This window comes from Bufo bufo, chromosome 4 (assembly GCF_905171765.1).
Source record: "Bufo bufo chromosome 4, aBufBuf1.1, whole genome shotgun sequence".
Lineage (NCBI taxonomy): Eukaryota > Metazoa > Chordata > Amphibia > Anura > Bufonidae > Bufo > Bufo bufo.
This window is the reverse complement of record NC_053392.1, coordinates 121137321-121164923: the sequence shown is the minus strand read 5'-3', so window position 1 is coordinate 121164923 and position 27603 is coordinate 121137321. Positions and strand designations below refer to the sequence as shown.

Below are 27603 nucleotides of genomic sequence, written 5' to 3'. Positions count from 1 at the left end.
TCCGACAGTGGTGTAATTCAGAAACGGTGTAATTCATTTTTGACGTTGGCACCTTTTCCATAGATGCGCCTTATTTATCAAATAATATGCGACTTTTGATATATTTATCTCACTTTGCGCCATTTTTAGTGTCTACAAACATTGATGAAAAGAGGTGTAGAATAAGCACACATAATAAATCTCCCCCTAAATGTTCATTATAATCAGGCTTGAGTGAATAAACCTTCGGATCATATGATCCGAAGTCGATTTGTTCAAATACTTCCATTTTAATGCTGTTTCCATACGGCATTAAAATGTATTGGCTCGGTGGAGCCAAAGTTCGTCTCGCAAGACTTCGGTAAATTACTACTGTATTCATATCGGCGTATTGAAAAATAAAGCCCACTTCCGATTGCTATTTTTAATTGTTTTTCAATACGTAGAAAGGAATACCGCAGTAATTCACCGAAGTCTCGCCCGACTTTGGGCGAAAAGAACTTTGGCTCCACAGAGCCAGTACATTTTAATGCTGTACGGAAACAGCAATAAAATCAAGGTATCTGTATGAATCGACTTTGGATCTATGACCTGAAGGTCGATTCTCTCAAGCCTAATTATGATATATCCTGGTCATTTGCACTGTGCTGTGGATGATGCAGTGGCCCCTAGTCTTTGCTGCAGCAATCACGTTCTGTACACTCACATAACCACTGCATGCGGTCACTAACCTCAGCAGTGATGCCTATATGATGCCTATATGGTCGATACAAGACCACTGTGGCCTGGGATTGTGTGCGTATGGAATGTGATCGCTGAAGCAAGGTAGACAAAAATTGTGAGGGACTACCAGAGTGATTGGCGATAGGGATTTGACAGGCGAGTATTTTTTTATCACCTTCCCTCCTCTTTCACACATTTTTTTAAATCCTGGACAAGCCCTTTAACTGTTACCCAGAGAAAATAAAAGTTTTGCAGATTAGGAAGCTTCCCTCCTCAAAGCCTGGGTTAACTTTTGTGCCCTTTGGTTTGTGCCCTGCGCAGTTACAGACATAATATGGAATAACGGGACACTTCCATCACCTCTGTATAATTTACCAGTCTAGAACGTGTCAGAGATAAGGTGGTTTACCTCCGCCATGTGTGGAAGCAGTCATAGTGTAGAGCCCCTTTAAGGTTCAGCTACACTTGCCATGCACAGTGTAGCAGGGCACCCATAGACCCCAGAACTGCAAAGTATTCAGCAGTGTTAGATTTATTACGATTCTGGGTCTCAGTCATGGCAAACTTGCGAGTCGTGCCGTGACCCCATTCATTTACATGGCCGCCCTGCTACACTGCAATACATGTGCCGCAACTAAAAATTCGGTGTAGCCAAACCCTTAATATAATGTCACTTGTATACATTTGTTTCTACAAGGATGTGCTGCAGGGCTTATCATCACAGCCAAGAAAAGTGTTAAAGTACGTGGCACTTCCAATACAGGAGATGGAGAACACTTTGAGATTTTTCTCTTCTAAGTACAAAGGCTTCATATCGCACCCAATACATTACCACCGGGTCTGTTTGTATAGTCCTTTTATTTCTCTTTGACTATTGTACATGCCTCTTACCAAACTCCACCACAATATGTTCCTCACATGCCCTCACGAAGCACTCGGCTCAACAACATGGTTGTATTCCTTATCATTATCTAAGAATCATTGCTCAATCATGTCTTCAGGTGAAAGGAAGGTACAGTTCTTCCAGTGCAGGTGAAGAGTGCCTGGCAGTTGTAATGAATATGAAACATACACATCAACATGTTTGGCATGTGATAGAAATTGTGATATTACCTGCAAATGGAGGCCCCAAAAGGGCTGATATCCCATTGGCACAAATGATGATCCCATAGGCATTTGCCAGTTGCTTGATGCCCACCAAATCTTCAGTCACAACAGGCATGAGAGAGAAGTAGCCACTTGAGAACCCTATAAGTGCACAGACCACAGCCAGGGCGGCATATATTTGCATAAGAGGAAGAATTAGGATGCAGATACCGAAGGTAAAATTGGAAGCAATGAAGAGATTCCAGGCACTGACACAGGACAGGTCTCCGAGAAAACCTAAGATAATCTTTCCAAAAATATGCACAATAGCAATAACTGAGGTCAAAGGAAATATGTTGTTCTGTTCAGACATACCGTACAGCTCCACGATCTCTGGGAGGTGTATAAATGGAATGACGAAGCTGCAGTAGGCCAGCAGAGCCCATAAGACAAATGCTACAAACACCTTGTTAGTGAAAAGTGAGGCTGCCCCAAAGTAACTAGAATACCAGGTCCTAAAGCCGGACTTGATGGACACAGTTATTCGAGTCAAGGACTTCAGGATTCCAAGTCTGCTTGTCTTCTTTATGACCATCTCGTGATTTGTGTCCTCCTTGCCCCATGAAGCTGCAGTATCCGTTCTGCACTCTCCATCCTCGTCATTGGGTTTCACAGCATCTAGCAGTGAGGCTTCCTTCTTCTCTTGGTGATCACTTGTGGTCTCCACACTGCATTGCACTCTGGACTCTAGAGGCCTCATGAGCGCTCCACATACACACAGGTTGAGGGTGACTGCTCCCTGAATTATCATGGCATTTCTCCAGCCAAACTCTGCACACAAGTACTTCAAGAGCACGGTGATAAGGAATGTCCCAAACCCAGTACCTGTGGTACCAAGTCCTTGTGCTAGAGCACGGCGCTTTTGAAAATACTGACCCACCATCACCACCGCAGGTAGATATACCATTCCACTTCCAATACCTAAAAAAAAGGGCATAAGATATATGTCAGATGACATTTGGAACAAAAAGGAGCCTAGGAAGGTCATATATTGCAGTGGACAACAAATATAAATCCTTTCAATCACTATATAAAACCAATCCGTTACTTACCTGCTGTCACCCCAAATGTAAAGAATAGGAAGTGCACATTGGTGGCAAATGCGCTTAGTACCCAGCCGAGAGACGTGAGGAACCCCCCAATTATTGCAGTTTTCCGACATCCACATGTGTTAATGAACAAGCCAATAAATGGACCTGGAAAAAGAAATTATAGATAAAAAGAGTGTTATAACTGTAAAGATGGATACATTCAGTCAAACTCTCAGAAAACTATCTAAGGCTGAGTTCACATCACCGTTTAGCTTTCCGTTCTTCTGATCCGTCAAAAGAAGAGAGAGAGAGAAAAAAAATATGGATCCTGTAAAAAAAAAACTATCCCGTTGCATCAGTTGTCATCCGTTTGAGACATTTCCGTCTGAAATTCGTTTTTTTAGACGGGAAAAAAAGTCCTACATGCAGTACTTTTGTTAAGAAAACGGATCTTAGACGGAAATGGCTCAAACAGATGAAAACTGATGAAACAGGATCCTGTAAAAAAGTGGAACCGTTGCAATCCTATGCATAACTGATTGGATTTCAACATGGCATGGCAATTGTTTGTTTCCAAGGGATATAAGTTGCTGCCAGAGGAGTCTCATTCACTCCAACTGAAAAAAACATGTCCACTCAGCCGGTGGTGATGGAATGGAACAGATGTAGTTAACCCTTAGGATACCAGAGTTTTTTTTTCGTTTTTGCTTTTCATTTTTATTCTCTTTATTCCGTGAGCCATAACTTTTTTATATTTCCAGTCACATAGCTGAATGAGGGCTTATTTTTTGCAGGACAAGTTGTACTTTCTAATACCACCATTAATTATGGCATAAAATGTAGTCGTAAGCTGGAAAAAAATTCCAAATGGGTTGGAATTGGAAAAAAACGCAAACCCACCACTGTTTTACGGGTTTTGTTCCCACGGCGTTTTGTTTACGGCAAAACTGACCAATGCCCTTCATTCTCTGGGTCAGTACGATTACAACGATACCCCATATGCAGGGCCGGGCCGACACAGAGGCTGGGGAGGCTCCAGCCTCAGGGCGCAGGCCAGCTCCCCAGCCTCTGGGCGGCAGGCAGGCCACTGACCACGTCGCTGCTGCTGCCGCGCCTGCCGGCCGCGCTGGAGGATGGAGGGAGTAGTGAGCACTTGGCACTGACTTACGTGCTCCCTCCCCGCTCCGCCTCCTGGCTCGGCCGCTCCGCTGCTCTGGTCTCTGCTCAGTCGCTTGCCTGACTGGCTGCGTAGAGCGCGCACTTTGACCTGACGCGCTGTACGCAGTCAGGTCACATGTGCACCCTCTGGATACCAGGAGCAGCGCGGGCAGCAGCAGGCAGCAGCACAGCACTGTGTCACGACCCAGCCCAGGCCCCAGCAGGGATAGAGCGTGAGAGTCTGCCCTGAAGTGAAGTAAGATAGTTCTTAAATAAAGATAATATTCTTTTCCGTCTGATCTGAGGTCTGATGGGGTTATGGATGGGGTAAAATTACAAGGAAGGCCCCGGGGGGAGTTGGGTGGGTTGGGGTGGATGTCTGATTAATAACAAACATACATATCTAAATGGCGGGGGGGGGGGCCTTGACTTGAGTCATCTACTGATCAGTGATCATCAGAGCATTAGAGCTGCAGGAATAAATAACATCTAAGTGTCTGGTGGGGTAGATGGGGGGGGTGGTTGAGGGCTGGTGGGGGGAGGGGGGTTAGATGATCTAACCCAGCCCCCCTTCCCCCATCAGCCCTTGTCCTACCACCCCATCTACCCGTACCCCCCCCCTCCCAATCTACCCCACCAGGATGTTCTAAGGCCAATCCCAAGACCCTCCCTAAGATAGATCATATTGTGGCCCAGTGCCCCCTCAGCTAGGACCAAGTTGGGGTGGGGCCGCACTTGGGCAGCTCAGCCTCTGTTGGTGGTGGACCTTGTCCCAGCCCTGCCCATATGTATAGGTTTTTTATGTGTAAATAGTGTAAAAATGTAAACTTTGGAGTGTGCGTGACTTTTGGATCACATTCTATTTCATTGTTTTGGGTAAGAGAAGAAAAAAAAAAAAGGCAAATCGGCCATTTTGACCCTTTTTTCCGTCACGCCATTCGCCGTATTTGATTTTTATTTTTCTGATTTTAATATTATGGGCGTTTTCGGTCGCAGTGATACCCAGGATGTTTATATTTATTGTTATTTAGGTATTTTTATTTTAATTATACGGAAAGGGGGGTGATTTAAACTTTTATATTTTCTTAATTTTTTATATGTTTTTTAACTTTTTTGAAAAAAATGTTATCATCATTTTAAGGCTCATAAATTATCTTATAAATGATGTTTTTGAATTTTTCATTTAGACCTATAAATGATTTTAAAAATGACAATTTCTTAGCATTTTGCTAATTTCTTATGTTGGCCTGCCATCTGGTGGCCAAAATAAGAATTGCATCATTAATGCTCTGAATTTCTTCGTAGAGATTCAGAGCATTCAGCGCAAGTCCTAATTGGCCGCACGGGGCTTCCGAGTTTTTGCGCATTCAGGTGCTGTGATCTCACTTGATCACGGCATCTAAAGCATTTAATTACCGCGATCGGCATTATTGCCGGTAGCGGAAATTAGCTGCAGGTCTCTGCTGTTTGAAACAGCAGAGACTTGCTGGCCGTGACGCCTGCTGCACGCGCGAGCGGGCGTCATGCTTACACAGCGCTACCAGCGCCGTGCATGTATGGAGCTGGTAGCGAATGGGTTAAACAAGCATTCTCAAGTGTACAACCATCTTAAAATGAATGTGTCGTCAGAAAATTACCTATTGCTTAAATCAAGTTTTCATGTTTAATGAATGGTTCCTGTGTTTTGTATATATATATACATACAGTCACACACACAATGCATTCGGAAAATCTCAATTTCACTTTTTTAACATTTTGTTATGTTGCGGCCTTGTGCTAAAATAATAATATAAATTCAAGTTTTTCCTCATCATTCTGCACTCAATACCCCATAATAACAAAGTGAAAAGAGAAAGTTTGAAATCTTTGCTAAGTTATAGAAAAAGAAAAACTAAAATACTGCACTGACATAACTATTCAGGCCCTTTACTCAGGACTTAGTTGCAGCACCTTTGACAGTGATTACAACCTCCATTCTTCTTGCATATGATGCCACAAGATTATCTGCTATTCTTCTCTGCAGACCCTCTCAAATTCTGTCAGGTTGTATGGGTACCATCGGTGGACAGCCATTTTGGTTTGGGTTCAAGTCAGGGCTCTGGCTGGGCCATTCAAGGACCTTTACAGCTCAGCCAAGACCCTTCTCCCCCGATTACTTAGTTTGGTGGGATGGCCAGATCTTGAAAGAGTCCTGGTTGTTCGAAACCTCCTCTATTTAAGAATTATTGAGGCCACAGTGGTCTTGGGAACTTTCACTGCAGCAAACATTTTTTGTACCCTTCTCTAAATATGCGACTCTACTAGGGTTGTCATGATACCAAAATTTTGATTCGATTTCAATATCATAAAAAAGTATTGCGATGCTCGATACCACGTGAAAAAAATAAAACACCAAAAAAGCCACGTGCATTCCGCATTTTATGGAACGTCCTGCCCATGATAGAACAGTCCTATCCTATTTTCTAGGGGACAAGGTGACAAAAAATGGCGAATCGCACAGTTTTTATTTTTTTTCTGTTACAGCATTCACTGCATAGGAGATATTTTTTTTATATTTTAATAGTTTGTACTTTTTTGAACGTGGCGATATGTAATATGTTTATTATGTATATTATTTTTTATTTTATATGTAAAATTTGGAAAGGAGGTGATTTAAACTTTATATATATATATTTTTTTATTTATTTATTTTACTTTTTATTTAATAACTATTGTCCCCCTTAGAGGCAAGAACCCTTGTCCTATTCACCCTAATAGAGATCTATTAGGGTGAATAGGACTTTACACTGTCCCTGCTGCCCTGTGCTCTCTGCATGGCAGCCATGTAAATCTTCAGTAGCGTCCTGGCTGCCATGGTAACCGATCGGAGCCCCGCGATTTCACTGCTGGGGCTCTGATTGGAAGTTGCCACTGCCACCAATTAAGATACTGACAAGGAGGGGAGGAGACCCTTCGGCACCTGAGAGGTTAATTGACGGGGATCGCAGCGCCCTGTCATTGAGGCTTGGTGCCGGCCGTATCACATACCGTATCAGCCTACATTTGTATTAATGGTTTAATTATCTTCATTGGCGGTGCAGTGCCCCCCCCCCCCAACCTAGTATTGAATCGATCTGAAAGTATTGATTGGCTATCGATAGTTGGATACCCGATGCAACCCTAGCCCCCACACAATCCCATTTCTGAGCTCTATGGACAGTTCTTTCCTCCTCATGGCTTGGTTTTTGCTCTGATATCCATTGTCAGCTGTGAGACCTTATATAGAAAGGGTTGTGTCTTTCCAAATCATGTTCAATCAATTGAATTTACTACAGGTGGACCAAGGTGTAGAAACATCTCAAAGATGATCAAAAAAACATGGAAGGCCTAAATTTCAAGTGTCACAGCAAAGGATCTGAATACTTATGTCCATGTGAAATTGTAGTTTGTCTTTTTTAATAAATTTGCATGTATGTGTCCCCATGGTAAGAGACTGCAAACAACCCCTATGTGGTCTGATTCTACAATCATACTCCCATCAATGTGTCCTCTAATTCTTACCAACACATTTGGTAGGTTAAAAGTTATACATGACGAATAAATAGGACTAGGACATACTGTAGGTCTGCAAAGGAGCTGTAAACACAAAACGATTGATTGCTAATTAAAGGGGTTGTATCACTTCAGCAAATGGCATTTATCATGTAGGCAAAGCTAATACAAGGCACTTACTAATGCAGTGTGATTGTCCATATTGCCTCAATTGCTGGCTGGATTCATTTTTTCCATCATATTATACACTGCTCATATCCAGGGGTTACGACCACCCTGCAATCTAGCGGTGGTGGCTCTGCTTGCACACTATAAGAAAAAGCGCTGGCCTCTCCGGTGGCCAGGACCGTGGCAGCGCACATAGGCTGGTGCTTTTTCCTATAGTGTGCAAGCACGGCCACCACTGATGGATTATAGGGTGGTCGTGACCATGGAAACAAGCAGTGTATAATGTGATGGAAAAATGAATGAAGCCAGCAAATGAGGCAATATGGACAATCACAATACATTAGTAAGTGCCTTGTATTAAGTTTCTCTACATGATAAATGCCATTTGCCTAAGTGAGAGAACACCTTTAAGGATGTTTGAAAAGCTCCACCTTCTCTTCAAACCAGTTAAGTCATTGTAAGTTATAATCATATTAATTTTCCCATAAAAATTATGTTTCATCATCTAGGTTTAAAGGGAATCTGTCACCAGGAAATTCATTGTTACTCCAGGTACAATCCCTTGTAGGGCTAGCTGAGCTGAGCTGTATGTAATGACATATTTTACTAAGCAATCCAGTGCTTCATTCTGAAAAAAAAACAAAAAACTTTTAATTCACATGCACATAAGCAGTTAAGTGCACTGAGGGAGGGCTCAAGCCACTGAGTGCACTGCACCTCCTGCTTGCTCTGCCAGTTCCTCCCTCTCCTTCTTGATTGACATGGCCAGGAGAGATGACTATGCAGGAACCTGGCCTGTCAATCAAGAAGGAGTGTAAGAGGGTGCCAGAGGAAACAGGAGAAGCATGGGTGCACAGTGTGACTTGAGCCTGTCCTCAGTGCACTTAGCTGCTCATTTGAATATAGATTAAAAGTACTTTTCTCCAGAATGAAGCAACAGATTGCTAAGTGATAGGTAACATTACATTCTGCTGAGCTAGCCCTACAAGGATTGTATATGTTTTATCAGTGAATTTCCTGGTGACAGACTCTCTTCAGAATCATTTAGGTTTAGCATTTGCCTTCTCAGCCAATCGTGCTGTTTCATACCTACAATCAGAGTAATGCCCATTGTTAGGGAGCTGACCCATGCTGTCAGACCTCTGCTTTGATTGAACTCTTCAAGCCACTCCATGTTAAGTATTCCAAGTGCCATCTGGGATCCCATAACCAAAAGGTGGACAAGGAATGAGGACAGTACAACCATCCATGCCCATCCCCCATCAATGTTGGGGTCCACTTTTGGCTTGTCTGTTCTGCCTTTCATCTTCCTGTCAAGCTTTTTCTCTATTTCTGCTCCTTCACTGCACATCTTGGCCTGTGTCAGAGTACACAACATCAGCAGATGATCATATTACACATACCTGCTAGCAATGTAAATACATGTGTATGCATTGACAATTAAAGGAGTATTCCAGCTTTTATTTTTTTTTTATTTGTTTATATAATAGGAAATCATACAATTTTCTAAGACACGTAAATAAATAAAAATCTGACAAGTGTGGCATGCCATTTGTATTCAGCCCCCTGTGCTCTGATATCCCTAAACAAAATCCAGTGTGACCAATTGCCTTCACAAGTTACCTAAGTAGTAAACAGAGTCCACCTGTGTGTAATTTATTCTCAGTATAACTACAGATGTTCTGTGAAGGCCTCAGAGGTTTGTTAGAGAACATTAGCGATCAAACAGCATCATGAAAACCAAGGAACACACCAGACAGGTCAGGGATAAAGCTGTGAAGTCTAAAACAGTGTTGGGTTCTAAAAAAAAATATTCCAAGCGCTGAAAATCTCATGTAACACACCATCTGAAAACGGAAGGCGTATGCACCAACTGCAAACCTACCAAGACATGGCCTAAACTGACAGCCCAGGCAAGGAAAGAACTAAGAGAAGCAGCCAAGCGACCCATGGTCACTCTGGAACAGCGGCAGAGATCCACAACTCAGGTGGGAGAATCTGCCCACAGGACAACTATTAGTCATGTACTCCACATGTCTAGCCTTTATGGAAGAGTGGCAAGAAGAATTTTGAAAGCAAGCCATAATAAGTCCCATTTGCAGTTTGCCACAAGCCATGTAGGGGAAACAGCAAACATGTGGAAGAAGGTGCTCTGGTCAGATGAGAGCAAAGTTTTTGGGCCTAAATGTAAAATGCTACATGAAGCGGAAAACTAACACTGCTCAACACCCTTAAAAAGCCATCCCCACTGTGAAACATGGTGGTGGCAGCATTATGCGGTGGGGATGGTTTTCTTCAGGAGGCACAAGGATACTGGTCAGAGTTGATAGATAGAGCTAAATACTCTGCAATCCTGCAGGAAAACCTGACAGAGGCTGCAAAAGACTTGAGACTGGGGTTCTCCATTCAATCTTACTGAGCTTGAGCTATTTTGCAAAAAAAGAATGGGCAACAATTTCAGCCACCAGAGGTGCAAAGCTGGTAGAGACATACCCCCCAAAAACTTGCAGCTGTAATTGCAGGGAAAGATGGTCAACAAAGTATTGACACAGGTGGTTGAATACTTATGCACACCACACTTTACAGATTTTTATTTATCAAAAATGTTGAAAATCATGTATATCACTTTCTTTTCACTTCCAACATTTACGCTTGTGGGTGTAAAGTGAAAAAATGTGGGAAAAGTTTAAGGGGTATGAATACTTTTTCAAGGCACTCTACCTTTCTTATATAGGGCAGTTGACCCCATACAGTACTAGTACTAGTCCTGTGTGATGTATCCATGGCCTAACTTACACATGGCATCGGTCATGTGATACTCTTCACATCATATAATGTATGATGATATTCGGTAAGCAACAGTGTTACATGACATACATGCGCTGGGTCAGCACACAGGACACACCCATGTGTAATTAATAAGGAGTAGTTTTGGAATAATACTTTTATTGTGGTTATTACAGTACCTATATCACTGTGTGTATTTACATGACTGCTGGTCTGTAGGTGATGTTGTAAGATAGCTGTCTGTGTCCAGGTGATGTGGTAAAATGGCTGCCTGTCTCTAGGTGAAGCTGTCATGTTGTGAAAAAAGTTAAGTGTTAAATAACAAACACAATGCAGACACACAGGTCTGTTTCTACACAGACACAGACTGACATGATGAGATACTGCTACAGGTAGTAATACTGTATATATTGTGTACAGTATGCTCTGCTCCTCAGTACACTACTATGCACCTATTAGATAACTGGGTCTTCACATGATGCCATCATAGTCACATGACTGCCCATATAACTCAAGCCATGTTTAGTCCTATCCAGCTCTCTTACGAATGCCTTGTCAAAGAATTAAAATGGGCCATACCATTTTTTTTCTTTAGGGAGAGGCCACTGTGTAGATATAAAAAAGATCTGCAAGCACAACTTTACAGATGTATATTAGAAAATAGTTCAACATCCTATTCTCTAAATAAATAAATAAATAAATAAATATAATCATTAAAACCGGAATACCTTTTTAACAAAAAGAAGAAAATAAAATAACAATAGTGGAAATACATGATCATTAATGGTACAAGGCATGGAGACTCTAATAGACTATATACAGGTGAAACTCGAAAAATTAGAATATTGTGCAAAGTTCATTTATTTCAGTAATGCAACTTAAAAGGGGAAACTAACATATGAGATAGATCCATTACATGCAAAGCGAGATATTTCAAGCCTTTATTTGTTATAATTTGGATGATTATGGCTTACAGCTTATGAAATGCCAAAATCACAATTTTGAGGTACCCTTTTCTCAGGGGGTATGGATTAATTAGCTGACTAGAGTGTGACACTTTGAGCCTAGAATATTGAACCTTTTCATAAAATTGAGTTTCACCTGTATGTCACAGTAGGAGGGAGGGGATGTTTTCCTGCTTGGAACGCTCACACTCAGCAGTTTACACATGCAAAGCTTTCATTCATACAGTCCATGTTTGACCAATATTTGATTTGTGATTTCCATCAGTGATTGTGAGCCAAAACCAGGTGCGGATACAAAACACAACACAAGTTGAAATCGTTCCATTATACCTTGTCTCTGTGTAGCTCCACTACTGGTTTTGGCTCCACAAAATCCACAAAAAGGTTATATAAAATCCTATGCACTCTTCAATAAATTCCAATGCTTTATTTCATCTTCTCCTTAAAAACATGTGCAGACAGGTGGACATTAACCTACACATTTCACATGAAACATACTATCCTTAGTCATGGTATAAACAAAATTTCTCAATCCACATGCTGATACAACAGGTCAGTATCACATTTCCCTAAACATTAAAACCCATCCCCTATAGATACAAACTAACACTGTATAGTGAAGTTCTGACAAACCTACAACATTATTAAAGCCACAATATGGATATACCGATACCGCAATAAAATGGGGGGATTGTTTATAATGTGGACACTTCATCGAAGGGCCGTATCTGTCTACTATCAGGTGGGGACACCCATGAAGCACACTCATGGTCCACTATCACAAGTGACCTCGGCTGTTATCCATTAATATATGCTTTCTAATGATTTGTATGTGCCTCTCATGTAAACTGCATCTTCTGTTACCCAGTCTGTAAAACAACTATAATAGAACTGCATTTTATATGTGTGGATTCATAGCAACTGAACGGCTCCCTCAATCTCCTTGGGAAAGACCTCTCAAATGCCGTGGTTGCAATTGACCAAGGCATCTGACGGGTTAAATGTCTGTGATCGGTTTTATTGCTGATCACAGACATTGCCTCTGGGTGTCTTTGTAAAACGGCAATCACCTGGTGCCTATAGTGCCTGCTCCACTCTGGAGCAGCACCATCTTTAAAGTCATACCCCAATGACTAACATGGGTTCTGTTGAGTTTCTGTTAGGGAGTTTTGCATTTTACTGGACAAAATTGCACATCATGCTGTGATGTTTTGTATAGTGTTTTTGATGCAATTATTGATGGAGGCAAAATATATATGGGTCATTTATCAAACTGGTGTAAAGTAGAATTGGCTTAGTTGCCCATACCAACCAATCAGATTCCTCCTTTCATTTTCCAAAGGAGTTGTCCAAAATGAAAGGTGGAATCTGATTGGTTGCTATGGGCAACTAAGCCAGTTCTACTTTACACCAGTTTGATAAATGAGCCCCATAATTTGTATATATTTTCTAAATGACAGAGCAAAGCTGAAATCGTTTGCTTGTAATCATCCCTATGCCTGTGATCTGTAAAATGGCTAACATTGACTTACTATTTGCCTCTGTATCACCCATGTGACTGACACATTCACAGGTTAAAACACCCCAGTTGTTTTAGGGACCATTGTTCAAGCAGGGAATCTGAAAGAATGATAAAAGAAATGACAAGTTATAATAAACTCAGAGAGAGGGTAACAGACGTACAAATGAGAAATGCATGTTTATATTAAAAGCTTCTGTAATGTAGCATGTGGCTTCGTATAAACTTCTCCTCTAAGGTTAGCTTTAAGTGGTTGTCCCACGAAAAATATTCCAGTTTTCCAACCATCACCTGGATCTGAATTATTTTGTAATTGCATGTAATAAAAAAATTTAGCCTAGCCACTGAGTTATTCAATAAACTATATCTGTATAGGGCCACCTGCTGTTTATTTTTTCTTATTTCTTTGCCCGCTCACTGAGATGGCCGCACATGCTCAGTTTCGTCCTACAACTGCCTCCTGAGCTGTGATAGGGAGAGCTGAGACACGCCCCCTGAGCTGTGATAGGGAGAGCTGAGACACGCCCCCTGAGCTGTGATAGGGAGAGCTGAGACACGCCCCCTGAGCTGTGATAGGGAGAGCTGAGACACGCCCCCTGAGCTGCAGCAGAAAAGACACTCCCCTGAGCTGTCAGCTTTATATAAATCTAGCAGAGCAATGAATGGGGAGAACTCTGGATCCATGTGAGGTACAGGGCTGGTTCTAGCTTTCTTAGAAAGAGATTGTCATGTACTATATGATGTCTGATTTTATTTTTTTACATGGCTATGTCCTAGAGTCAGGGCCTTTTGGGCAGAAGTGTATCCATGATTGAATGTAAGGCTCAGTTCATAAACATTTATTTTCTGACTTTTCTATCTACATTTATACAAAAACAGTTTTCAGGAGACTAGTTTTTGGCAAGATTCCTAATTGCCTGCATTAGATATTTAACCCAACCTACATATAACATGTCCAGATTGGCTCTGCCTAAAAAAGCAAATGTGTTGCTTAAAACTTTACTCAGTTCATCTGTCTCATCAAACAAGTCACAATTGCAATTGCTAAACCTGTTATATAAAGTGGCGTTTTCTTTCTTCTTTTTCTCTCTCTTTCCTTCTCATACCTTTGCTTGGTAACAGGTTGCAGATTTTTACAGGACTAGTAATAAAGGGCTATGGACACCACTGGGACATTTATTTTATTGCAGTGTCTGTATTATGGAAAAGAAACATATTTGCAATTGTTTTGTATTGAAAATGTAGCTGCTTGTGTCTTCTGCAGCCTGCACACATTATCATATATTGCAGGCTGCTCAGTTCCATTCTGTACAGTAATCTATATATATATATATATATATATATATATATATAATATAAAAACGGGCAGCACTCCAGCGGATAAAAAATGAAAATAACTTTATTTACCCATAAGGCTGATGCAACGTTTCGGCTCTACATAGGAGCCTTCCTCAAGTAGCCTGCTTGAGGAAGGCTCCTATGTAGAGCCGAAACGTTGCATCAGCCTTATGGGTAAATAAAGTTATTTTCATTTTTTATCCGCTGGAGTGCTGGCCGTTTTTATATTTTGTATTCATCTGGATTGGCTTATATCCACATTGGGCCCGTGCACCCTTCATTAAATTTTTCTAATTGTGACGGTGCTGCCATCTTTTTCTTTTTATATATATATATATATATATATATATATATATATATACAGTACAGACCAAAAGTTTGGACACACCTTCTCATTCAAAGAGTTTATTTTCATGACTATGAAGGCATCAAAACTATGAATTAACACATGTGGAATTATATACATAACAAACAAGTGTGAAACAACTGAAAATATGTCATATTCTAGGTTCTTCAAAGTAGCCACCTTTTGCTTTCATTACTGCTTTGCACACTCTTGGCATTCTCTTGATGAGCTTCAAGAGGTAGTCACCTGAAATGGTCTTCCAACAGTCTTGAAGGAGTTCCCAGAGATGCTTAGCACTTGTTGGCCCTTTTGCCTTCACTCTGCGGTCCAGCTCACCCCAAACCATCTCGATTGGGTTCAGGTCCGGTGACTGTGGAGGCCAGGTCATCTGGCGCAGCACCCCATCACTCTCCTTCATGGTCAAATAGCCCTTACTTTCAAAGTTTTCCCAATTTTTCGGCTGACTGACTGACCTTCATTTCTTAAAGTAATGATGGCCACTCGTTTTTCTTTACATAGCTGCTTTTTTCTTGCCATAATACAAATTCTAACAGTCTATTCAGTAGGACTATCAGCTGTGTATCCACCTGACTTCTCCTCAACACAACTGATGGTCCCAACCCCATTTATAAGGCAAGAAATCCCACTTATTAAACCTGACAGGGCACACCTGTGAAGTGAAAACCATTTCAGGGGACTACCTCTTGAAGCTCATCAAGAGAATGCCAAGAGTGTGCAAAGCAGTAATCAAAGCAAAAGGTGGCTACTTTGAAGAACCTAGAATATGACATATTTTCAGTTGTTTCACACTTGTTTGTTATGTATATAATTCCACATGTGTTAATTCATAGTTTTGATGCCTTCAGTGTGAATCTACATTTTTCATAGTCATGAAAATAAAGAAAACTCTTTGAATGAGAAGGTGTGTCCAAACTTTTTGTCTGTACTGTACACACAGACACACACAGCACAGATGTGGAAAACTGCAGCAAAATAAGAAAGCTTTCAAAAAATAGAAGTGTTAATAGTTTATTTTTTCAGTTATTAAAATGCAAAGAGAAAGAACGAAAGAGAAATCTAAATCAAATCAATATTTGGTGTGACCACCCTCTGTCTACAAAACAGCATCACTTCTTTCAGGTTCACTTGTACACAGTATTTGAAGGAACTCCGCAGGGAAGTTGTTCCAAACATCTTGGAGACCTAACCACAGACCTTCTGAAATTCTTATGTCTCTCCATGTAATCCCAGACAGGCTTGGTGTTCTTGAGGTCTGGGCTCTGTGGAGGTCATATCATCACTTCCAAAACTCCTTGTTCTTCTTTACACTGAAGATTTGGAGCCAATCAGAAGCCTCCCTGATGGTATTGCATGATGTATAAATATCTCCAAATCTGCTGAAAAGTAGACCCAGACTTGCAAGGAACCTCCACCATGTTTCTCTATTGCCTGCAGACACTGATCCTTGTACTGCTCCCCAGCCCTTCCTTCTTTTACAGCCAAATATTTCAAATTTTGACTCATCAATCCAAAGAACCTGCTGCCATTTTTCTGCACTCTAGCTCCTATGTTTTCATACATTGCAGTCGAGTTGAACAGTAGATGGATGTACCTGGGTCCCACTAGTTTCTGCCACTTCTGAGCTGGTGATACCGCTGGATATCTTCCAATTTCAAAAGTTTCCTTGGTCTGTCACTGCCTATGCTCCTTAACATGGTAGGAGAAATGGTGTCCTGAGACACAGGCAGATACTTATCCATCATGTAATACCAACAGGGAGGCGTCTGATTGGCTCAAAATGTATTCTGCAGCAGGACAATGACTCCAGACATACAGCCAATGTATTTAAAACTATCTTCAGCATCAAGAAGAACAAGGAGTTCTGGAAGTAATGATATGGCCCCACAGACCCCTGATCTCAACATCACACAGGTTGTCTGGAATTACATGACATGACAGAAGGATCTGAGCATGGTTTTTATTAGATAGTACAACTTATCCCGCAAAAAAACAAGCCCTAAAATGGCTAAGTGAACAGAAAAATAAAAGAGTAATAACCTCGGAAAGGCAAAGAGTGAAAAGCAAAAATACAAAAATGAAAAACTCCCCGGGGGTGAAGGGGTAAAATAAATTACTCAATAGCTGGAGCAGAAATCTATCACCATAGAATATGTAATGTAGAAACCTATAAAAAAAAAAGCTTAGCTATACATCCATGTGTACGTGGGTGAAGATTATACTGAGACACAAAGGCAACAGATTAAAGTTCATGAGGGGTTGCAATAAGTGATATATTAGATACTTCTTTCTCAAGATACTTACATATCCCTCTAAGCACAGGCATTCAAGCAATTTATAGATGAGCATAGCCTAATGTACTAGTGCATCTCAATAAATTAAAATATCATCAAAAATGTTATTTATTTCAGTAATTCAATTCAGAAAGTGAAACTCTTATATTCTATAGATTCCTCACACACAGGGTGATCTATTTCAAGCGTTTATTTCTTTTAATGTTGATGATTATGGCTTACAGCTAATGAAAACCCAAAAGTCAGTATCTCAGAAAATTAGAATATTATATAAGACCAATTAAAAAATGATTTTTAATATAGAAATGTTGGCCTACTGAAAAGTAAGTACAGTATATACACTCAATACTTGGTCAGGGCTCCTTTTTCATGAATTATTGCATCAAAGCCGCGTGGCATGGAGGAGATCACTCTGTGGCATTGCTGGGGCGTTATGGAAGCCCCAGGTTGCTTTGATAGAGACCTTCAGCTTGAATGGTAAAAAGAGGGGCACTTGGGGGGGCGTGGCCAACTGCCGACATGAGCGCACGCACTTGAGCTCTGCTCCGTACCCCGATCTAAATCCTTCAGCATCCTGACACCCTGGCTACACAGAAAGACGAGTGGCAAGTGCAGAGGAGGAAGAGGAAACCTGGGAAGACAGACATGGGCCCCAGTAAGGCACAATCTGCGGCTGAAAAGCTTAAAGAGTATGTTCGGCAGGAGGCCCAAAATGGCGCCGGCGGCTCTGCTACGCCACGGGCGGCGGTGACAAGAGGCCAAGCAGCGCTGCAGACAGAGGCGGAGGGAGCGGAAGAACCGGAGGTAACGCTCAAAGATGTTTCTCATCAGCTCCTCGCTGCAATCTCCACCTGCCAGACGTCCCTTACCTGTAAAATCGAGGAGGTGAAGGTGGATTTGGGCCTACTCAGACAGGATGTGCAGCAGCTCAGAGAGCGTGTACGTCACACGGAGGACAGGGTCTCTGCCCTGGAGGACTTCACAAGGCCCCTGACAGGCAGAATACAGGCTGTGGAGAGGTCTGTGGGCCTATGGCAGCAAAAATGCGACGACCTTGAGAACAGGGCCAGGCGCAACAACGCCAGGATCCTGGGGTTACCTGAGAGAGCGGAGGGCTCGGACCCAGCTACTTTCCTGGAACTCTGGTTCAAGGCACAGTTCCCTGATGCGCCATTTTCTGGTGCCTATGCAGTTGAGCGGGCTCACCGGGTCCCCGCCAGACCTCCCCCTCCTGGAGCTCCCCCAAGGCCCTTGCTGGCGAGGCTGCTTAATTGGAAGGACAGAGATCTAATCCTGGGACAAGCGAGAAACAAGAGAGAAATCAAACATGATGGAGTGAATATATCACTGTTTCCTGACTTCTCAGCTGAGCTCCAAAAAAAGAGGGCCACTTTCATCTCTATTAAGCGGCGTCTTCGTGATATGAATCTGCAGTATTCCATGGCTTACCCAGCGCGCCTTAGAGTGGTAGATGGAGAGAAGCCGGTCTTCTTTGTGGATCCTAAGGAGGCGGAGGAATGGGTCTCCAAAAGGCCAAGTCGTCCTGAACCGCGCTGAGGATCATACATCTAGGACAGCTGCAGGCCCCCTGAGCGGTAATGTAGGGCTTCCACAGGCATCTAAGACTTTGACTCCCTAGCGTGGTTTATGGAGTGGCCCTGAGATGCTTATAATTGCGGAAATGTTATCTGAGATCCGCTCCTATACATATGTCGATATTACTGTGGTTGTCCCCTCCATTTTGTTTTTCTCCCTGTCCTTGATACCTGATCCCCCCCCTGCCCCTCCCCCTCCCCCCCTCTCCATGCTCCCCTTTTCCTCCTAGTCTTTTGACTTTGCAAATTGCTATGATCAGTGGTGTCTCATTGATATGGGGTTGGGCGGATACCTGCATAGGTTTGTCACCTTAATGTACTATGCAGGTCCCCGTGACAACAGCCACAATACGTGATGACAGAGATGTCGTCGACTATGGAGTTATCCACTCATTTGTTATCATGTTATTATGTTATAGAAGGTTCATACTGTTAAAGGCATGGTATGTAAAGCATGGTGGGATATCAAGGCGAATATGCATGAGAAGGTCCGATGTCTGCAGACAAGGTTTAAATGTTGGAGGATGGCTTAATTGCAAGGAGAGTGAATCATTAAGTCGAGATGGCTGATTTTAAGGTTATGTCATGGAATGTGAGGGGTCTGGGTAGTCCGAGAAAAAGGATCTCTGTATTCTCTCATATCAGACAGTATGGCCCTCACATTCTGGGCCTGCAAGAAACCCATTTGATTCCAGAGACAGGGAACAGGATTAAGAAACCCTGGGTTCAATGGTCAATAAATGCGTATGGGTCTACACACTCTAGAGGGGTTGCCCTGCTTGTTCACAGGAACATCAGGTGGGAGGTCCAACATTTGGTTGTGGATCCTGAAGGTCAATATATTTTGGTATATGCTTTTATCAACTGCGCTCCATATGTAGTAGTAAATATCTACAACCCCCCCCCAGCTACTATAACTATACCTTAGGTGGTGATGGGATTTATGGCACAATACCCCAATGCCAAATTTCTTTGCATGGGAGACTTCAACCTAGTGATGCATGAGGATTTGGACAGGTTTCGTCCAGAAGGGAGAGTGGGTAGTCACACTCAGAGTGACACTAATATAGCTAGAGTTGCGTCTGAACTTGGGTGGCTAGATATGTGGAGGCTACGTTACCCCCTTCGGAGGGAATATTCCTGCTTCACCCCGGCCAGGGGCGCCCTGTCCAGAATAGATTATATATTTGGAAATGCGGCTGTGTATACGGATCTTGGCAACATTGAATATGGATCACAGGGCCCCTCGGATCATGCTCCGGTTATGGCCCAGTTCACTCTGTATAATGGCGTCAAGCAGAGTGTCAAGATGCGCGTGCACCCTTTCTGGTTGTCTCTGATGTCCTCTCATGACAGAGTCCCTGATCAACTCCAGGTATTCCTTGCAATGCAGGACGAGATGACGGATGGACTGCTTCTCTGGGAGACGTTAAAGGCCTATCTGAGGGGGTGTCTTAAGTCATCCATATCATATATTAAAAGGGAATCTGCGCGCAAGGAATTAGAGCTGCACTCCAGCTGTAAGGTAGCTGAGAACTCCTTCAGGTTAGACCCCTCTGAAGTGAATAGGCAGGACTGGATGTTAAAAGGCAGGTTGTACATGACGCACCTCAGGGAAAAGAGTGAACGCAAACTGTTCTTTCTAAAGCAACAGAACTTTGAGCTGGGCAGCCAGGCAGGTAAACTATTGGCCCACGTTGTGCGCAACAATAATATGTCTCCCCCGGTCATTAGAATAAAGGACACAGCTGGGATGGTAGTCGAATCAGTGGGTGACATACTGAATAGATTCAAGGGTTTTTATCAGGATCTATACAGATCGGCGGCTCAATACTCTGATCAAGAATTGGAAGCTTATCTGGGGCAGGTCACACATCCGCAGCTTGGCGAGGAGGATAGAATTTTACTGGAGGCTGATATTACGCTAGAGGAAATTCAGATGGCAATGGCGGAGCTGCCTACTGGCAAAGCACCTGGCCCAGACGGGATCCCAGTAGAAGTTTACAAAAAATATGCAGAAGAGCTAGGACCCGAGCTTCTTAAAATTTATCAGGCGGCACAGCAGAGGGGTAGACTCCCGGATTCGATGTACGACGCCACCATAGTGGTTATTTTGAAGCCAGACAAGGATCCTTTGGAATGCGGATCATATAGGCCGATATCACTCCTAAACCTTGATTATAAAATACTCACGAGATTGCTTGCCTCCAGGCTAAATAAGGTAATTGCCACAGTCATACACAAAGACCAGTCTGGGTTCATACCAGGACGATCGACGTCTGACAACATCAGAAGGGCGCAGGTAATGGCACAGGTGGGAGTGGCAGGGGATAAGCATTGGGCCTTGGCATCTCTGGATACTGCCAAGGCCTTTGACTCTGTGGAATGGGTGTACCTACTGGAAGTACTACGCTGTTTTGGCTTTGGCCCTAAATTTATTGAGTGGGTGGAGATTTTGTATCGCCTCCCCAAGGCTAATGTACTTGTAAATGGATCAATATCTGACTCCTTTACTCTTCACAGAGGAACCAGGCAAGGCTGCCCTCTGTCACCACTCTTGTTTGCCATTGCCATAGAGCACCTTGCTTTAAGGATTCGACAAGATCAGATCTTCAAGGGAATATCCATGGGCGAGAGAATGGACAAAGTTGGATTATATGCGGATGATCTCCTTCTCTTTATGGACGAACCTGAGACAACACTCCCTAGAGCAATTGACATAATTAGCAAGTTCGGAGAGTTCTCGGGTTTACACATAAATTGGACGAAATCAGCACTTATGCCTCTGTGGATACACACGTGGCCACCTCAGTATTGCAATCTGCCAGTAGTAGATTTCTTCAAATATTTAGGGGTTGTTATCACTAGGGACCCCCAGTTAGCGTACTCCCTGAATATTGCACCCCTGGAGTCCATGTTCATGGATAAATTCAGGACATGGAGGACCTTGCCACTCTCTATTATGGGAAGATTAAATTTGGTCAAGATGACTCTCTTGCCCAAAGGGTTGTATCTGCTGGCGCATGCGTCTACCCCGATATCGCAGGGATTCTTTGCTCGCATTCATTCGTTAGTGACTAAATTTGTGTGGGGGGAATCCAGGCGAAAGCTGTCCCTTCAGGTCCTACAGAGGCCCAAGCTAGAAGGTGGCGCTTCTTTACCTGATTTTTTCCTTTATTATCTAGCTGGACAGCTGAAACTTCTGACCCCCTGGGTCCAGGCAACTGATCTACCTAATGCAGAATACTACCTTAGGGAGTATCTAGGATTATCCTCTCTATGGCCTGTGTTGGAGGGGCCGAGGTTTATTTCCATGCGCTTGCTCCCTATTCATAGAATGGCCCATCAGGTATGGAATGCTGCGAAAATGAGGTCGTTTAAAGACATCCCAGATGACATCCCGTTATGGGATAATCCCATGTTTACTCACTTAAAAGATTTAGAGGGTGCTAGATGGTGGCAGGCGCAGGGAATCCGTAAACTGAACGACTTATATGCTGAGAGTAATCTATGTTCCTCCTCTCAGCTGCAGGAGAGGTTTGAACTACCTCGCTCATTCTTCTTTAGATACCTGCAGCTGAGACATGCGCTAACGGCACAGTTCGCAGCAGGTGGCCGGAAAATTTCTAATTACCCTCTGATAGGAGTTCTCAGATCACAGGGCCCGAAAGGTATTATCTCTGCACTCTATACACATTTGCTTAATAACCGCACGCTGATGAATCCCCTTGCTGTTGAGGAGAAATGGAGAAATTCCATCCCTTCCCTATCAGCTGACGATTGGAATGAAGCGCTGCTGTCTCCAGTGAGGGTCTCTCCGTCAGTAACTAATAGGCTGATTCAGTTGTTTATCCTGCATAGGAGTTACCTTACACCTGTTCGCCTGCAGAAAATGGGGAGACTGACACACAGTAGGTGTCATAGGTGCCATCAGGAGGGAGCGGATTTCTGGCATCTCATGTGGGACTGCTCATATTTGAAGAGCTTTTGGGCAGCAGTGATAGGAGTGCTGTCTGCTATAGTTCCAAATGCGGTGCCGCTGTGCCCAAAGAGCTGTATACTTGGTATCCTGGATGAGGAGGATTGGGGCCATCATCACAGAATTTTCTTGAGCGAAACCTTATTCTTTGCCAGAAAAGCTGTTGCCCTGAGATGGATGGATGATAGAGTGCCTACGGTGGGTCAATGGAAGTTGCTGGTTAATCAGGCTGTTAGTATGGAAAAGGTTATCTTTATCCATAGGAAGTGCCCGCAAAAGTTTGATAAAGTGTGGGGCGAATGGTGTGCATCCACTCTGACTGTGCATAATGCTTGTATGTACTCTGTAACCGATGTATAATGCTATGCTAACATGCATATTGAGGCTAGATCTCCTCCATCGTTCTCCCTCCAGAAGTCATTTGATTATGTAAATTTTTATGCTGTATCGGATTTAAATGCAGAACTGTCAAGCACTGCAGTGCTTGCACTATATCTCCTGCGTGAGATATTCCCTAAATGTATTAATCCTTGTCTACTCTAAAAATGTAACATGCCTTTCTTGTTAAATTTCAATAAAACGAGTTAAAAAAAAAAAGAGGGGCACTTGATAACTGGTAATACACAGAACAGCACATTCGATAGCTAATATACCCTTTTATTTTTTATTTTTTTTAAACTAATAAAAATCAATAAAAACATGAAACAATAAAACCATCAAACCGTGTTTGATGGTTTTTATCGTTTCATGTTTTTATAGATTTTTTATTAGTTAAAAAAAGGGTATATTAGCTATCGAATCGTGCTGTTCCGTGTATCACCAGTTATCGAGTGCCCCTCTTTTTACTATTCAAACTATTTATTTTTCCTACGGTGTTGGTGGCACCGCGAGGTGTGCACCAGTTTGTCTATTTTCTGGTAGTTGGGTCGAGCCGCCACCTTTTCTACCTTTTTATAGAGACCTCAGCTTGTCTGCATTGTTGGGTCTGGTGTCTCTGAGCCTGCTCCTGACAAAACCCATAGATTCTCTATGGGATTTAGGTCAGGTGAGTTTGCTGGCCAATCAAGCACAGTGATACTGTGGTTATTAAACCAGGTATTGGTACTTTTGGCAGTGTGGACAGGTGCCAAGTCCTACTGGAAAATGAAATCAGCATCTCCATAAAGCTTGTCATCAGAGGAAAGCATGCAGTCCTCTAAAATTTCCTGGTAGACGGCTGCACTGACTTTGGACTTGATATAACACCAGCAGATGACATGGCTCCCCAAACCATCACTGACTGGAAACTTCACACCTAACTTCAAGCTACTTGAATTGTGTGCCTCTCCACTCTTCTCCAGTCTCTGAGACTTGTTTTCTCAATGAAATGCAAACTTTACTTTCATCTGAAAACAGGGCTTTAGAGCACTTTGCAACAGTCCAGTCCTTTGTCTCCTTAGCCCAGGTAAGATGCTTCTGATGCTGTCTCTGGGTCATGAGTGGCTTGACACAAGAAATGAGACAGTTGTAGCCCATGACATGGATACGTCTGTATGTGGTGGCTTTTAAAGCACTGACGCCACAAGCCGTCCACTCCTTGTGAATCTCCCCCCAAATTCTTGAATGGCCTTTTCTTGACAATCCTTTTACCTTTTTGTAACACACGTTTTCCTTCCACTCAGCTTTCCACTAATATGCTTGGATACAGCACTCTGTTACCAACCATTTTCTTTAGCAGTGTCCTTTTGTGGCTTACTCTCCTTGTAGAGGGTGCCAATGACTGTCTTCTGGACAACTGTCAAGTCAGCAGTCTTCCGCCGGATTGTGTAGCCTACTGAACCAGACTGAGAGACCATTTAAAGGCTTAGACAACCTTTACAGGTGTTTTGTGGTGATTAGCTAATTAGAGTATGACACCATCAGTCTACAATATTCAACTTTTTCTCACTATTCAAACCTTCCGATATACTGACTTTTGGGTTTTCATAAACTGTAAGCCATAATCATCAACAGTAAAAGAAATAAACACTTGAAATAGATCACTTTGGGCGTAATGAATCCATATAATATACAAGCTTATATTGTATATAAGTTTCACTTTCTGAATTGAATTACTGAAATAAATTAACCTTTCAATGATATTCTAATTTATTGAGATGCACTAGTATATTCACACATGGGTGCTCCTTATCATGCTCCTTCATATGTACGGTAACTGCAGAATGCAAGCATCAAAGACAAATACTAAAAGAAACCATGAGTTCCCGGATTTATTCATAGATGAAAGTAATGCATACTGATACAATGGCTCTAATAATTATAAATAATGGTGAGGCTAATATTAATAATCCCTAATACTATCACATTAAATGTATCACTCTGGATTAAGTATTAAAAAATAATCTCCTCCAAATTACACAGGTATACACTAATTTACTGATGAACATCACATCTAATTCCAACAAATTCAACTCATTCTTTGTTAGTGGACAGAATCAATTGCACAAGAATCACCTGATCTGTAAAGGTTTCTATAAGAATTGTACTCAGCACCTCTCATATAGATATATTATATATACCATATATATATATATATATATATATATATATTATATTTAGATATATAGAGAGATATATATATATATAGATATATAAATAAATATATATATTATAATAATGACTTCTTACCTGATTTTAGTATAGCAGCTGAGCCCGACTGGAGTGATCAACTTACACTTAATGGTTTTATAAGAGAACAGCAATGTAGGAGACTCGGTATCCTCCCAGAATTTGGGTGGACACACTGTGGATCACAGTGTGAAGGGAGCCATGCTGGGGTGTAGGGATCAGCACTGATAGCACAATGTCATCAGCAGGATGCAAAGTTCATTCTAGTCTATTTAATGGTGGTATTTTAATGGTTAATCCCGTTTGAAAGTGAAACGTTAAAATATGACCGACATTCATCGTGAGGATGACGCAAAGTGCATATAATGATTTTCTAAGCTTTAATAGTCTCTTCCATATACTGTATATTTAGTGACAAGGAACGCTCTGGACAAAAGGACACTGCATGCTGATTATTATACTAATAATCATTCAATTTCATGATAATCATAGACTCCACCTTACAACCATTACTGGAACAGACCTTCATCTGAAAGCTGCATTGGGGCTCATTTAGACTAGCATGGTTCACTTTTGGCTATTGTCCAAGTGTAGAATTGACAGCACCCGGACTGAACACTGACCCATTATAGTCATTGCGCCAAGTCATATGTGCTATTTCCTATGGTCTATGTAGATAAAATTGCAGCATACATCATTATCCCCAAAAGAATCACTCATTCAAGTGAATGGATGTTTGAGAATAACAGACGGCATATGGACGCCATCCATTTGTGTGCAGTTTAAACACATTTATCCTTTTGTTTTTTTGCGATGAGTTTAAGCTAGCTTGTTTTAAAGAGCCCTAAGATTGCAAAACTACTTTGTACAAAATACAGAAGCCATAGGTATAAAGCAAGGGGATGCATTCTTTACCCTGCTTCCTCACTGCAATAGGACTAAATTCCAAAGGGAATTTTGTGGCCATGCAGTTTGCCAAAATGCCTGAAGGAACCTAACACTGTTTTCGAGATCCAGTGTTGTTGCTTTCTTGCTCCCTGTTGCCACAAAGTAGAAATAATGTGGCTAAGAACCAGGAATAAAACATGTGTGCATATAGTTATTCCATAAACCACTTGGAACATAGAAAGAAGTGGCAGCCTAAACCACCCCCACAAACTCTTATGGCACCAGTATAATGGGCATCCCAGTAAATAGAGCAAACAGGCAGAGGAATGTGATATTAGGGGAGGTGGCACTACTGAAGGGGTGCCAAAACTACTGTGGGGGCACAATGTGGGCGTATGTACAGTGAGGGCACAATGTGATCATAACTATTGTGGGGGCACAATGTGGGCATCACTACTGTGGAGGCACAACGTGGGCATATCTACTCTGGGGGCACAATGTGGGCATATCTGCTGTAGGGGCACAATGTGGGCATATCTTCAGTGAAAGGGGCACAATGGGCATAACTACTGTGAGGGGGCACAGGGGCACAATGTGGGCATAACTACTGTGAAAAAAGCACAATGTAGATATAATTTCTGTGTGGGGGCAATAAGGGGACTGGGCGGGAATAGATATATGCATTGGGCAGAGTTAGAAGAGCGGCTTAGTATTTAAAAAAATGGCACAGAGCGTTATGCTGCTGCTATAGTCCCTTTTTGTGATTTTCAAAAGCTGGGAGGTATGGAGAGAGATATTGGGTCAGGGATGAGTCAGGGTAGAGAGAAGTACTGGATCAGGGATAAATCTGGGTAGAGAGAGGTACTGGGTCAGAGATCAGTCAGGGTAGAGGGAGGTACTGGGTCAGGGATCAGTCAGGGTAGAGAGACATACTGGGTCAGGGATCAGTCAGGGTAGAGAGAGGTACTAGGTCAGGGATCAGTCAGGGTAGAGAGAGGTACTGGGTCAGGGATGAGGGGGTAGAGAGAGGAACAAGGTCAGGGATCAGTCAGAGTAGAGAGAGGTACAAGGTCAGGGATCAGTCAGGGTAGAGAGAGGTACAAGGTCAGGGATCAGTCAGGGTAGAGAGACATACTGGGTCAGGGATCAGTCAGGGTAGAGAGAGGTACTGGGTCAGGGATCAGTCAGGGTAGAGAGAGGTACTAAGTCAGGGATCAGTCAGGGTAGAGAGACATACTGGGTCAGGGATCAGTCAGATAAGAGAGAGGTACTGGGTCAGGGATCAGTCAGGGTAGAGGGAGGTACTAGGTCAGGGATCAGTCAGGGTAGAGAGACATACTGGGTCAGGGATCAGTCAGGGTAGAGAGAGGTACTAAATCATGGATGACTCGGGGCAAAGAGAGGGACTGGATGAGGGATGAGTTGGGGTAGAGAGGGGGACTGGGTCAGACATGAGTCAGGGTAAAGAGCGGTACTAGGTCAGGGATCAGTCAGGGTACTGGGTGAGTGATGAGTCAGGGATGAATAAGGG

General features: G+C 42.6%; 1 protein-coding gene across 5 annotated transcripts in view; it reads right to left on the bottom strand.

Annotated features, from left to right (window-relative positions):
* Nucleotides 1-27603, bottom strand: part of SLC16A14 (solute carrier family 16 member 14) — a 45964-nt gene that overhangs the window by 11701 nt on the left and 6660 nt on the right. For 2 of the 5 annotated variants that reach the window (XM_040431004.1, XM_040431001.1), the window contains exons 2-5: nucleotides 13021-13108; nucleotides 8826-9093; nucleotides 2901-3044; nucleotides 1816-2769 (exon numbers count right to left, since the gene is read on the bottom strand). In XM_040431004.1, coding sequence (XP_040286938.1) covers nucleotides 1816-2769; nucleotides 2901-3044; nucleotides 8826-9087 — 1360 coding nt within the window. In that variant the 5' untranslated portion in view covers nucleotides 9088-9093; nucleotides 13021-13108. Of the gene's footprint in view, nucleotides 1-1815; nucleotides 2770-2900; nucleotides 3045-8825; nucleotides 9094-13010; nucleotides 13109-25244; nucleotides 25328-27603 lie in introns of those variants that run through there. The other 3 variants (XM_040431003.1, XM_040431002.1, XM_040431005.1) reach the window with 3 other exon arrangements.